At 41.6% G+C, this 14,719-nt stretch overlaps 3 protein-coding genes across 3 annotated transcripts; all 3 read right to left on the bottom strand.

The window, feature by feature from the left end:
- Positions 1-3,760: 3,760 nt before the first annotated feature.
- Positions 3,761-6,946, bottom strand: F5891DRAFT_983321 (uncharacterized protein; the record flags this gene model as incomplete). The annotated part of the gene is made up of 22 exons (XM_041377309.1): positions 3,761-3,781; positions 3,814-3,831; positions 3,904-3,918; positions 3,961-4,015; positions 4,271-4,283; positions 4,452-4,472; positions 4,559-4,767; positions 4,862-5,013; positions 5,086-5,120; positions 5,289-5,334; positions 5,388-5,435; positions 5,496-5,638; positions 5,688-5,708; positions 5,765-5,836; positions 5,870-5,957; positions 6,054-6,102; positions 6,153-6,177; positions 6,222-6,408; positions 6,531-6,603; positions 6,660-6,713; positions 6,773-6,870; positions 6,935-6,946. 22 exons carry the CDS (start codon positions 6,944-6,946, stop codon positions 3,761-3,763), a joined length of 1,455 nt encoding a protein of 484 aa, XP_041222297.1.
- Positions 6,947-7,561: 615 nt separating this feature from the next.
- On the bottom strand, positions 7,562-9,106 carry F5891DRAFT_983322 (ABC-2 type transporter-domain-containing protein; the record flags this gene model as incomplete). Its single annotated transcript, XM_041377310.1, has 8 exons — positions 7,562-7,663; positions 7,759-7,830; positions 7,869-8,117; positions 8,171-8,300; positions 8,329-8,477; positions 8,647-8,725; positions 8,776-8,836; positions 8,878-9,106. The coding sequence occupies 8 exons, from the start codon at positions 9,104-9,106 to the stop codon at positions 7,562-7,564; spliced, it is 1,071 nt and encodes a 356-aa protein (XP_041222298.1).
- Positions 9,107-11,569: 2,463 nt separating this feature from the next.
- Positions 11,570-14,343, bottom strand: F5891DRAFT_983323 (uncharacterized protein; the record flags this gene model as incomplete). The annotated part of the gene is made up of 16 exons (XM_041377311.1): positions 11,570-11,611; positions 11,878-11,958; positions 12,048-12,107; positions 12,129-12,191; positions 12,240-12,264; positions 12,420-12,470; positions 12,592-12,732; positions 12,789-12,802; positions 12,835-12,896; positions 12,947-13,147; positions 13,184-13,303; positions 13,406-13,664; positions 13,852-13,965; positions 14,016-14,096; positions 14,213-14,247; positions 14,337-14,343. 16 exons carry the CDS (start codon positions 14,341-14,343, stop codon positions 11,570-11,572), a joined length of 1,356 nt encoding a protein of 451 aa, XP_041222299.1.
- Between the last annotated feature and the right edge of the window lie 376 nt (positions 14,344-14,719).

Genomic DNA, 14,719 nt, shown 5'->3' on the forward strand with positions numbered 1-14,719 from the left:
GTGAAATTGGAGTAATACACTCAAGTTCAAGTTAATGTATTCTGTTATATTTCACTATTGTCAATCTGTCTGTCTGTGTACCTCACACTTGCTAGAATACATTTTGAGGCTCCTAACTTAAGCTAGATTTAGTTAGTGCATACTTTTAGTTTATAAAATGCTATTTTTGTTATTATTGCACTGAAAATAGGTTTATTCATAACATTGGTCAAAAATTGCAAAGATAAATCTAGCAGTATATAGTGATAGTGGGATTATCTACAGATTGTTGAAGTAATATAGAAGTTATCAACTCATTATTGTTGTCATACAGACTAATCCACTTGTAACTCCATGCTACAATCAGATGCTGAAGTCTCTCATATCTTGCTCTCAAAATTGCATTTGCCCCCACCATAGCCCTCCTAAGAGCAAAGATGATATAAGGTCAAAGTAAATCAATATACTCATATGGAGCCTTTCTGCCATAAAATGTTGGTGATTATTTCAATAAAGTGGTTAACTTCTAAATACTGATATTGTTTGATATCATTAGCATCCTAAGTTTAGTGAAGTAAAATAAGTGCCTGCAATAGATGAAAATACAATAAAAATGCACTAATTCAAACTTGGATAAAAAATTGAGATCCTTCAGTAGGATAGAAACTACTGCAATTTTGTATGTTACCTTCTCTCTATATTCTACAGAGATGAGTAGCTATAGGTCAAGAGCTGTCTGAACTATAATTGCAGCATGATTTCTAAACATTTACTACACATTGGACATGTAGGTTATTAGTTCTTTGTAAAGAGCTTTTTTTAAAATGATTTATGTTGAACCTTAAAAAAGTATCAGTGGGTAGCACAATGTGTTGAGGACTCACTTTGACTAATGATAGAAATTCAGGCCTTCTTAATAATAGCCTCTCATTTTTTTGCATCAGTGAAATATCATTCCTTTCCTATATTATCATAGAATATAGCTCCTCTCTGATAGCATGTTTAATGATGTTAATAGTAGGTGGTTTTGTTAAGCTCCATAATAAATAATGTGTCAGGAGCTTAATTATTTGGCACTGGTACTGGACTTAGGGCATATGCTGGTATTTAGATTTCAAGTTCCTTGTAAAGCTTAAGATAAAGTCTGAGCACCATCATGAGACAAAGAAATATAAGTAGCTTCACTCAACCTAAGAGTATGAAGTATCTCAAGCAGCCCTTAATTATTGGCACCAACAAAAGGACAAAGATACTGAGATCTGTATTCATGAAGTGGATATATGAGTGTACAAAGCACATTTGTAGGTGCTCAAAGATCCTATTACACCAAATGATGCAGAATAACAGAGCCCCAGTATTAGATAGAGCTATGTAAGCTATTTATTGTTATTGTATTCATCATCTCTGCCTGTTTCTGTATTACTTTCATGTGTTTTTAACTGTTATGTTTTTTTCTCAAAAATATTGCTTTTCATTTGACATTTGTTGTTATATAGCTAGATACATATATTGTATATATATATATTGTGGTGGTATATGTTAAGTCTTACGCAAGAGAAATTATTATTATTCTTTCCTGTGTTGTGCATCTAAGTGAGTACTAGTACTATTGAAGAGATCATCCATCAGTTTTACACAATCAATCTAACATAGAGTGCCCTCATAATTCCTATTACCAACTACTTCATTGTCATCTAGATGCTTAAACTCCTGATTAATGAAGTCTGTACCCTTATTATGAACTTGAGAAAGCTCTTATAAGTTTCATTTTGCTTATGATAATATATTTTAAACTGAAATATCCATATTGTGGAGGATGATACAACTTGATCTACTGCACAGCAAAATTAAGGTTTTTTTCAGACTAAATGTGAAAGCAGAGTTTTTGAAAGAACTGTAAATGTCCCTTCAAGACAGCAAATATGTGTTCCACCACTTTGACTCTGATGTGTTCAACCAAAGCAAGGGTCAAAGATTGTAGCCTTGATCAACAATGCTGAATGCCAGCTCTTTACAGGCTGCCATTAAAAGTTTAAATGGTGCAGAGAGACTCATGTACAATAATCCTGCATTTTTTGCTGCCCAATGTTGACCAAATTCTGTTAAATTTACAGCAATCTGTTCTCCAAATCCGATATTCAATTTACCTTTGATTTCTTTTTTCACCAACCCAGCAGGGTCAGATCAAGTCTTTTTTAAGCAGTCTTGTACTGCATCTGCTAACACAGCTTGAACCAAGCCCTCTTTTAATGAGGGATTTATCATGGTACAATTGTTGACAGCATCACTGATAAGCTCCTTCTCTGCAGCAAGAATGAAGGCATTGTGTATTGGAAGATTGGATTGGTAATCTAGAGGAGGAAGGTCGATCTGTGGCTGCATAGACTGAGTGGGTGTTGGGTGAGAAGGTGTCATGCTAGAAGGCATTGACTGCTTCACTACTATGAGTGCATGTGTTAGTTTATGAAAGAAGAGCACTTACTGAGGGGGTTTCGAATGGTTTTGTTCACTGACCTGAGCATGCAATAAATTGCCACGGAGCATTGCATTTTTGAGTTTGGGAACGGGGATGTTTCAACGCCGCAAGGGGTTGTGGCCATATATAATCCAGTGCTGGTGTGGTAGCGTAGTGACACCATCCATAGATAGGAGTGGCAGAGGAAAATTGAGCCGATAATCGGCAAGTGCTGATGGTAGCGATGCCAGATCATTCAAACAGATGGAATTTTGAGATGGGACTATGAATGGCAGAAGTGAAGTTTCATTGTCATTGTTGAGGGTTGGCGAAGGCGTGTGATCAAATCGGACTGATAAAGGCCAATGCTTGCTTTGATGGTTTTTGTTGAAGGTTGGAAGGGGCGTGAATGCAGCAGCACCTAGTAACAGATGATCAAATGAGATTGGGGGAGGCAAATCATTGCCTCAATAACTTTCGCCAAAGGTTGGAAAGGCTGTGAACATCAGTGCTTGCCGCATGGTGGCAGCACCTGGTAGCAGATGATCAAATGAAATTGGGGGAGGCAAATTATCGCCTTGATGGCTTTTGCCAAAGATTGGAAAGGGTGTGAACATCATTGGTGCTTGCCGCATGGCGGCAGCACCTGGGCACCATGACATACCAGATGGAAGTGGTAAATGACTCAGTGGGAGGAAGTTATGCTGGCCTGGAGACTGACTTGGACATTGCATTGAAATGTGACAACACTTTATGTGAAGGGGGTCAAGCTGGATCTGAGCAGCTGGCGCACTGGTGCCAGAGAGGGAGTCAGATAAATTATAGCTAGTAGTGCCGTGAACTTCAGGTTGTCTATGAGAATCGGAGAAGAGTGAGTTGATGTTCTCAGAATCATAATCAGTACTGCGCCCCGATACTGTGTGCTCGAAGTCATATAGCTAGTGTTGCCAGTGGGATATATTATGGTGGATGGTCAGTGGTAGTAAAAGATGGGTCTTGGGATTAGTTTTGATTGAAGTCAGACCAGACCAGAATTCTGTGATAGGAAGCAGCCCATTAATGAAACTGCAAACTAAATTACGACAAAAGTAGCAAGGCATGAGGCCTATTCAAATTGGCGAATGGAAATAATACATTCCTGAAAATACCATCACGAAATCAGGCTGGAGATGTTTTTAATTGATAATTTTGGTAAAATCAAATCGAATATACATATATTTGTTAGTTATATGATCATTCACCTCTACAGTATGCATTTCTATGTCTTCTATGTGTCTTATTGTGCCTTCATACTCATGGTATTATTGCTGGCACTTTACTTACTATTTACATGACTTCCTGATCTCCCTAGGATGTCCCTAGGTCGAGTTATTACTTACCTTTTGATTGTGGCTTGTCTGTTTACATTTGTTTACCATACATTGCCCATATCCCAGAGTCCAGTGCTCCCTGCCTCTTTGGCAACTTACTCTGGACTCTATGTACTGTACAACTTCACTACACCATTCAATAGATTGGCAACTTACTCTGGACTCTAGTCTGATCTCTTCTGGTCTCTCAGTAGCCTCTAGAAGCGGCCCACTTCAATCCCATCTTAACAATATTATACCCGAAGACAAAGCAATACAATAAATTGTAAGAAAATTACAATTCTGATGAAGACATGTATGTCTCATAACTATGGTACTTGGTAGATAATCACTTATAGGAATTCTTGCATCTCTCCAAAATTATGGTCTATCACTGTATGCGCTCGGCTTCCTGTTGGCCGTTTGCAATTGGATGCAGTCGGCTACAGTATCTTTGTAATATTTGTGCAGTATTGTCATTACTCACAGTTGTGATGAGTCTATGGAGATACATTATCAAGAGTTATAATAATTACATAGTATGGTAGTCCAGGAAAATGGATTGTCAGAAGTTGCAATATTCTCGTAAAATTTATGCAGTAAGTTATGATATTGTACCATCAGATACTAGATAACCCTTCAAGCTTCAATAGCTAAAAGAGACGTACAGTTGTGATTGATGTGATCGGCTAGGTAAATACACAGAAATCAGGGAAGTGGTACTCCTCAGCTCTACAGTAGAGTCGTACGCAGCAGGTAACATGAAGGGCATTACAGTGAGTCATGGGGAGAGCGGAGATGAGTATGTGCACATGAACACTCGCCTTCTTGTCGAATTTCTCGGCAGACTCTCTCGAGCCCAAGTAGCTCAAGAGTCGCGCTCCTCCTATCCTGTGGTTCACTTTGTAAGGCTCGCGAGTCGAATGTTTGAACTGATTAAAGTCACGGTAATATTGACTAACACTGCTTAGAGAGCCAATTGTTCTCAGATACATTGAAGTATTAGTTATCTTTTTTAAAAATATGTCTGCGTCATCCATCCCTATCTATGTAGCTATTGGAAAGACTTTCGCATTACCGTATCAGCCCAGGACCAAAAGCAGTGATCGTCAAGAGAATTGTGAGGCCTGTCCCAGTAAGAAGTGCCAGCCCACATCCTATCCTTGCGGATAAGGGCAACCCGTATTCAATTGCGAAAACCCCTGCGAGAAATCCAAAGATGGAAAGCAACTGAGATCAAAAGTTTGCTTATCTTGTCAGATATAAGAGACTTGGTATGTTTAAAATGACTACAAAACTGACCATCTTCCCTTGTAGGTAATATGCCTGTTCAAGTACTAATGTCAAATACAGACAGCAGAAATAAGAAGATAATCGAACCTCAAAGTCAAGGGACCGCATGCGGTGACCAAATTATTGTGCCAGCGTGCATGCGATAATGCAGTGGACACTTAGAATAAAAGAGATGGAGAATAGCGTCTTTGTAGCAAACATTGAACCCACACCTGGGATGGCAAGGATACTGGCATCAACTGCCATGATAACACTCACCTAGTAGCCTATATGGTAAGTGTTCTCATCCGGGTCTATGACATACCACTTACAACCGTAGTTTGAGATTTAGCTTGTGCACTAAAGTCGTCTATGAATTTCTTCATATCCACCCCATTGACAAAACCGTCAACATAAATTGTTCGAAGTCATTTGAGCACCATGATTGGGACCCAGAACATAGCAACGGCAACGGCAGTCATGAAAGTAGGTTTTTCCAGGTCTGTGCGCTTCTCGCCCAGTGAATGCATTCGCATCAAGTGAGCTTCGGGCTGGCCATGGTGATTTAAATATTTGTGATGCCCTGTTTTGTGCCTCGATTAACAACGTGATCTGAGAAAGGAACAACATACGGAGTATGTGCAACAATTTACCTGTTCATATGTAACTAGATAAGTTCAAATCACCTGTTTTCATAAGACTCATATACCGCAGATTGCGACACCTTGCTCCTCCATGACCCCATCACTTCCTGCTAGTTCTTCTGTCATTCGGCCATCAGCTTGAAGATATAAATTGAAATCAGCATACGTACCTGCAATAGCTAGCTCAGCAGTCATTTCTTTCATTTGTTCTAAAGTCCAAAATATTGAGCCCGCAGTAGATTTTTCTAAAGCTAAGGCCTCTGTCCGTCATTCAGATCATTGTTATCGGGCGCTACAATGTAAAGAGAACTCACCTATGCAATACCAATTCAATCACCGTCACAAAGTTCTTACTTCCGAATGATGCATTTTGATCCCGTGTGGAAAATATTTGATGTGTTTCCTAGTCTAACAGTGAGAAATGTTCTTTGTTTCTGTCAGAATATCGCTCACCAATATTGGGCCTCCAGTTCGAGTCCTATACAATAAATTTGACACAAATACACAAAAAAAGTGATGCACTTTTGTGGTTCCAGTGCCATGCCGCTGTACATTCTTGAAATAGGAGGTAGGCATCCACAGGTTCGATCCAGGTAATGATGTGGTTCTCAGGTACCACATAATAGTACAGATAAATCTCCTGCCCCCTTGCTAGGATCGGCTCGACGACTAACAGCCACTGTTTTCCTTCTATTTTGCTTCTTGACACCTGGATCCAAGATTCGAGTTTCCGGAGTTGTTCATCAGAACAATCCCTCACATTCATCCCAGTGTAAGTTTTCTTTATCGCTATTAAGTGAGTCTGTAACTTCAATAATAGGCGGTACTCACACTTTTTGCATTGTAGTGGTATACAGCTCCAAACGGATGAACAAACTCTTGCCAATGCCCATGCACTTCATGGCTGTCGATGTCGCAGTTGCGGTTAAATCAACATTATCAGAAACAAAGGCAACAAACCACGCGAGGCCAATCTGCATCTTCTGCACATGGTAATCACGACTTAAAGATTCACTGTTAAGCATAGTCAGTAGTACTCTATGTTTATCCTAGTACTAGTAGTGGACACTCACGGCAATGTTCTTTCGGTGTACCAACGTAGCTGCGTTGGCCATATAGGGATGCTGTGATTAAGCAGCTCGACCTCCCAATCAATTCCTCCAGCTAGGATCTTGCATGACAGTTTAGGTACTAGGTAGGCTAGTAGCTTTAATGGAACTCGAAATAAAATGTACCATCGTGGCCATTGTGATGGTTCAACGTTCAACTTACCAATGTGGGAGTCATTCACACGGTGAGATACATAATCAGTACGATGATGTAATGAGCAATCACTGAGTGCAGCAAGCGTGTGGTATCAAATTACACAAATTATGGAGTATTTGAATGAGAAATGAATGTAATAGGGATTCATATGCAAGTGAGGGTGTATGAAGTCATTAGGGTTCGGAATCATGCATTACTTCCAGAGATTAGCAAGCTTCTGCTGCAGACCAGCTAGAGGGTTGCCCTTGCAGATGCGGCAGATGCACTTTTTGAATGAAGTCGGTACATGATTCTTAACATTTCCTTTAGCTATTGGTGGCAATGAGATTAACTGTGCTCGGTATGAGTTCGTCCTTGTCATCCCTCCCAGTGGATCCACTTGCTCCCAATACTTGAATCCATTCATGCAATATGCTGGCAGTTACCTCGCCGACCCCAGCGCCACGTCCACGTATTTGTTCTGCCCTTACCGCACGACCGACAACTATGTTCACCGCATTCAACATCAAGGCTTCTCACCACTGGCACGACTTGGGCATCATGCTTGGTATCACTGTTTTCAACGTAAGTTCTTGCTGTTGTGTACTTTCATTGAGCTAATTGTGTGCCTTGCAGGTTTGTGCAATTTTCATGCTCACGTGCACCTTGACCAAGCAGACCCTCATGAAGTAAGTGAAAGGGGGGACGTGGTACATCCACTGCCACCAACCAAGAGCACGGTATGGTTGTAAGACACCGTTGCTACAAAACAGTAAGGGACAAGGCCATATCACGTGCATCTGCATTTACTCACAACAACAAACGAGAACAGCGCACTGAACAGAAGTGACATGATCACAGCGGTTGGAGCCATGGAAGCGACCGCCTGTGCAACAGTTGTGTAGTACATGGGGAATACAACACCATATATGAGGTAGTGTATCCCGTGCGATCGTTGGGGAACCCGACAGTCCAGTACCAGCAAAAAAAGAAGAGTGACGAGCACATAATGTTCCATGGGAGCTCGACCAGAAATTGGCTGACAATGAGAGTGGTCCAGTTGTACATCCTGCTTGGGGGCTCTCTAATTTCATAGACAGTCCGAATGTTGATGAACATTGCCTGAAGCTGTTGCGAGAGGGGAACACAAAGCACCGAGGCTAAAAAGATCACCTATCAAATAGGTTAAAGATTTTCGTCATGTAATACAATAATACACCACATACAAAGAGCTTGTTCTGGATACCATGGAGCGAGTCGCTGGTCATGTAGAACGTGAAGCCAATAAGCAAGCCTCCAGCAATGGAAAGCGCGAACTTGGCTATGAGGTAGGTTGGATTCTGCCAGTGAGTTATGCTGTGTGAGGGCTACAAGCTGGTGATACCACGACGTCGTCAACTCAGTAGGCCATGCTGCTTGAACGACAGGGCGAGCACGGCTTTCATTGTGAATGTTCTCAATCTCCTCTTGGAATGTAGCAGCCTCAGTTCTTCCAGATGGAGTGCCAGTCGACCGAGGTTGACACTGTTGCACCTGTTGCAATGACATCAAGCATGTACTCGGCCCTGGAATAAGTTGTCAAGTTGAGAATGGTAAGGTACAACCAGGAAGCACATACAGATTAGCATCAGGATGGCATCGAGAGGCACTGTTGCGCTGAAAGTAATTGAGCATTGAATCTTTCAAATATCTATTCACGCACTTCAGGGACTCGAAAACTACAAGTTGCCGAGAGCCTTTTGAGCCCAAAGTTGCGGATGCCGTCTGGGGGAATGAGATATCTGGGGATCATTGACGTCAACCCATGTCAATCTAACTTGAACCAGCTTACTTTTCCTGCATAGCCAAAGTGTTTTGCCAGAGACTCAGTGCTTCTGAACCCCAAACAACAGCTCCAGAATCAGGGCACGCAGGTGAATATGAAGATGCTAACAGCACCCAAACTGCTTGAACATCCGCCGCCCTTGTTCCGTCAAAACAAGCCGGTTGTAATCCTCCACTACTGAGTTACAGCGTGGTTTCCACGTGCTCAGTAACTCCTCACTGCATACATGTTTTTCCATATCCAAGCACCACAAATCCTGAGGCGAATGTGTCAGAGGCGAAAGATGTAGGTTGAAGATTGAGCTGATATGGATAATCTTGCCCGAGCTTAGGAACATTAGTGATCTGCCCAGCATGCGTGCATCCCGCGTGTGAATGGCGACCGTTATATGCATGCTACATGCATCCACAGCAATGGGCCAGGCAATTTGTGAGGTCTATCCAGTGATCATGTCCATAAGTAGCACGCAAGTCATTCATTTCATCATATGCACATCCCATCATACTGTAAAAGTAATGGTATTGGTGTCAGTGATGGTTTGAAACTTTGAACGTATTCATGTTATGTTATGTAATCATTCATCAATTGGGTATGAACCAGTGAACCGTGTCAGAAAAGCTGTGACTCATATGCCTTCTTCATGACCTTTCAACTCTTGCAGGGGCGTGGTCACTGGTGCTTGCACATCGGGGTGAACGATATTTAAAAGAGGTTTATATGTTGTACAAAATGTGAAGACAATATTTAATATTTAAACTGACATAAAGATGGGTGCACGACTTCAAATTTTGGTGGTGTTTTGTGTGTCATCCAAAATATCAAATATTCACAACCATATTCCCACAGACAATATGTCAACAAATATAATAAATATAATCAGATTTTCCATGTCTGCTTCAATTTAAAGTTTGATTCTTACATAAAACTTTGGAGAAAACTTGAAGTTTTGCCAAAGCTTGACATTTAAATCGAGTTTTAATGTCATGTCATCTGTAAAACTTCAAGTTTTCTCCAAAGTTTTACATGGAAATTGAACTTTAAGTTGAAGCAGACATGAAAAATCTGACTATATTTCTTATGTTTGTTGACATATTGTCTGTGGGAATATGGTTGTGAATATTTGATATTTTGGATTACACACAAAACACCACCAAAATTTGAAGTTGTGCACCCATCTTTATGTTAGTTTAAATATTCAATATTGTCTTCACATTTTGTACAACATATAAACCTCTTTTCAATATCGTTCACCCCGATGTGTTGGAATAAGCTTCGAAATTTTTCTGGAGGTCGATGGCGTTGAGTACGGTTGAGGTGAACTCTGGAAGGACTGGGGTGTCTGTCTCTAATCTGCAGAGGTGCGTGTACTATCGTACATTTTGTGCTGCTTCATTGCTTCAACCTGCCTCATTTCCACAGACTCCCAGGATATTAGGCTGTTTGCTCTTGCATCTCTATCAGCAGCAATAATGTATTATATCCGCCGTCCTTGACAGTACACCCTCCCAGTGCTTCTGCAGTGCATACCTACATCCAACTCTTATTTCAACAGCTCCCTGAATGTATCTCATCATATCCAATCGAATATTTTGTGCTGCCCATCGAATATGACTATCTATTCTGCATGAGTGTACGAATATCATTATTTTTCTTGTTGAGCAGCTACTCCAGCACACACCGTGTCACTACTTCGAATGCACGCACATGGCTTGCTGTAGTATCACCCCTTCAGGTCTTCATACAGTTGATTCTCAAGTTCTACATGCAGCCGAATTTTCTATCCTTGCGTCTCAAACTGCTACTAACTCTGCGATATGGGCATTCTACTTCCAAGGTGTGTTTCATTCAACATTTATCTTTTCCAAAGGTGTTCACAGCCTTGCTGCACTCGCTCCACTCATCATCAACTTCGCGGACTCCTGGCCCAACTGACTTCGGTTTTATCATTCGCCAATCCTCTACCAGGTATGTCTCCGTTAGAGTTGTGCAATACAAGTACCAGTACAACACGGTCGCTAACCTCAGCTGCAGAGGGGCAATTCGCACTTCAGAGCTGGAATTCATGAAAAATCGTACTTTCATGAGAATTTTTAATATTGCTCATGCTACCAATCTCATGCAAGTTGCACGATGAATGTGTCCGTAAATGCTCTCCTGGAACAAGTGAGCATCATTGTTGACCATCTGACTTTTATGGAAAGGTAAGAGTTTTGATGCATACAGGTGCAACGTTGCTGATACTTCTGATCGTACTGTACCAGTTCTATCGCCACCAAAAATACATACGACATCCAATTGCCGAAATCCCTCGCAAGTGACCTCAGATTCGGTATACCTTACACTGTGTTTCGTGTACAATCCTGATGTGTCTTCATATAGTGCATCAACTCTTCATGATGTGTTTGGATCCAGCAAAGTTGAGGACACCGTATGCTATCCCATCCTTCATTACTAATTTTTCATGTGGAGAATCACCCTGGGTCTCTGAGTTAAAGTCTGTCAGTATATATGATGACGAGATTAGTATACGCTACGTATATCGAAATAAGCAAATGTTTAATTTTGAGGGAACAGGTTTCCTGAGAATACGTTATGTACAAAATGAGTGCCTGAAAGGTAATAATAAAATCGAAGCCGTTGACGTGTACAACCAGTAACACAGCAGAATTTGAAAGTTTATGCTGAGACGTGCATATATTTCTAACTGGAGAAAATTACGATTGGCTCATCTAAATGCTGTAAATGACCGGCGAGCTGCAGAACTCCGATGACTTGATGATGCATCTTTTTCAATGAGAGTTCAGTCGATTATCGCGCGAATGGTGACAATTATCATGATGTACTACTACCATAAGTGTGTAAGGGTATGTGTCACAGAATGCAGATAGATGTTCTGGCTGTATGGCATAGTAAGTTGGGCACCATGACACTATGGTAGTCATGGATCTCTAGAAAGAAGTGGTGGTGGGTGGAATAATATGCTACAGGGTGTAATGGGAATGGTATTATACAGTGCCCTTGTGATCGTCATGTACCGTTGACATGCTCTCAGCTACAGCTGGAAGGGCGTTTTTGAGTGATCATTCTGATAAAAACGACAACACTCACCCGAAGCGCTGATTTCACTTTACTAACGGCGAGGATGAAACTGTTTTTGATTCCTGCCAGCAAGTGAGGCGCAACGACATTCTGAGGTTGAAATAGTGATCATCGGGTCGCTGGATAATAATTTAGGCGACTTGGATGAGTTGCAAGTAGGAAAGTAAAAACTGACTGACAGAATCCATCCATATGTCAACTTGCGTCTGATAAACTTTAGGCTCCATACTTGAGTGGCACTGATCACAAACATTGCTCACCAAAACTTTTCCGTCTTTTACGGGTAATGGTTCCATACATGCTGTGTGTACCATACAAGACATCTAATTGCTATTACATTACCAACAATATATTGACAGAAAGGGGCTTACCTTTGAGATCTGGTTTTGTAGAGCGCTGAGTGATCGATGATTCCAAATTTAGATGTCGACAATCGGTATTCAGAATAGCAACCAAACAATGATAAATGTTAACACCTGTGTCTGTATTGTAAGTCATTGAGCTCTAAATTGGAATCCCGCCTACATATAGTACATCATATTGGAACGCACCTCAAGGCCTCATCCTTAATGATCATGTCATTACTATATCCATCATTGGCACTGCCGTATATCAATATTTTGAATGACAATCCAAAATAGTGTGAAATGTATTCTCAATCAAAGTACCTTGTTGAAACATAAATCATGCGCCTGCAGATTAGCTCTTTGCAAATGGATAGACGTGAATTCTGCGTTTGGAAGAGTGGTGAGATTGTGGACCATTTTGGTGATGGGCTCAAGATCTTCATATAACGGTGTCGTCTCGTTCATGCAAGTTCTTGGTCTTAGGCTCTTGGGTTCCATTGGGAAGATGTTCACTTTGCTGAATGTGGAAATGTATGAGCACCAAGATCAAGAATTATATGAAGGGACACTGACTGTAAAAAAGGCAACTTTCTCAAAAGCAAAGTACGAGAAAGCATACAGTGAGGCGAAGGGTCTCCCATCCAATGGATGCCAGTTCCATGCCACCCTTTGCCACTGTCACTGATCATACTGTTAGATAGTGACTCACGAAATCAAACGAAGGTGCTCACCCAGTTTATCATGTAATTCATCCATTGTTGTTCCGCTGAGAGCTATCACCATTACAAAGCAGCTGGTGATGAGCCATCTGTATTGTTGGTCAGGAAGGTTCCAAGGGTTTTGTAGTCCGACCCAAAGGCTTCCAAGGTAGAGACACTTCGTCAAAAATATGGGGCGATTCCAGGGAGTGTTTTTCAGCGCTTCGGTGATGGCTGTTCAGAAGTTGGGATGGAGGGGTGCATCCAAACCTTTCCAGATGAGCCGGTTGTGGAGCACAATCGTTGGAGTAATGGGGGTCTGGTCGGCATATCCAACAGGCGCATTGAAAGCCATTTGGTAATCGTCGAACATCAAATTGTCTGGGTACCCTTCAGACCCAGTGATAGTTGTGAAATCGTAATCAAAATCGGCAGACCAACTTTGTCCGTTTGATGAAGTGTCAGGTAAAAAAAGAGCAGATCCACACTCACCATCAGCAGGAGAGATTGAGTGTTGAAAAGGCGCAGCCTCGAGTTCATATGCGACAGGTGCGGCCTCAATGGCAGCGAGAGTAACAGGAGGTGGGAATTGATATATAAGAGGTGTAACCTCAATGGCAGCACAAGGGGCAGGGAACATGAAGTCGTGCAGAGGTGCAGCCCCAATAGTGGCTAGAGACCCACGGGGCGAGAATCCATCTGGGAATGGTGCCACATGGAAGCGGATGGAATGATCATGCAACATGCTAAGCTATGGATGGGCAAAATTATTCCTCAGCAACACTGCACCAGATGTAATACTGACGAGCCACACAATACTAGTAAACCCTAGTACATTTGGGCGACAAAGTCCGCTGTCAATCAATCACATGAGATCGCCGTCACCGGTCTATGCTCATTATTTCAATGACAAAATTCCATTAAAACTAAACTCTCACCATCTTCTTTTCATACACTTCAGAAAACACTATTCTATCATGGTTTGGAATAGCCAGTATGCCTATGATATCCAGAATGTCGTGTTCTGAATTTATCGATGCATGCTCTGCACGCTGCAAACCAATATGATGAGATAAAATAGATGATATTGGGCAAAGCTCACGTAGAGGGGCGAGAGCTCCCGGTTGGTGTTCACAAGATATCCTATCAGATGAAAGGACTCTGTGAATCCGACAAATAGGTGCTACAGTCACAAGTTAGAGAAAAGTAATGTTTGATGGTCGATGTCGAACCGGATCACTCTGAACGAAAAAAAACACATCAGCAATTGATACATACAGCGCAGAGTATCATACATACCGGCAGCTGGAGAATCCTCAGGACTTTGTTCTTGTCTGGAAAGTACAGGTAAGTTGGAGAGGGATGGGCTATTTTTGGTCAACATTTAATGAGTTTCAAATCGTTTCGATCCTGTTAAACTCACATTGCATTCTGATTTTTGAAAGGGTAGCAAGAGGGGAAAGTTAAAGACGGAGAGAGTGAAGAGACAAGTCAATACTAAATAGTGAAGCGCTAATTGGCGATGGCCATGGCCAGAATAGAGACACAACAGGTGGTGATGGCCAGTCGGAAATGACTGAATAGTCTGGCAGGAACAGCCGCTCCTTGTACGAGTAATTAGTAAAATCATCAATGAAAATATGCCCATCAGGGACTAGTGACTATTGAGCAGTGATTACACGCGTCTAGCGCCAGCAACTGGGGCACTGGATGCAACACTAATTTTCATAATCGAACACATGTCTTGTAAACATGTTGTCTAGCGCCTGGATGAGGCACTCTGTGCTTCCATTGCATTCCTGGTCG

This window comes from Suillus fuscotomentosus (genome assembly GCF_016647785.1).
Source record: "Suillus fuscotomentosus strain FC203 chromosome Unknown F5891scaffold_53, whole genome shotgun sequence".
In the NCBI taxonomy this organism is placed as follows: domain Eukaryota; kingdom Fungi; phylum Basidiomycota; class Agaricomycetes; order Boletales; family Suillaceae; genus Suillus; species Suillus fuscotomentosus.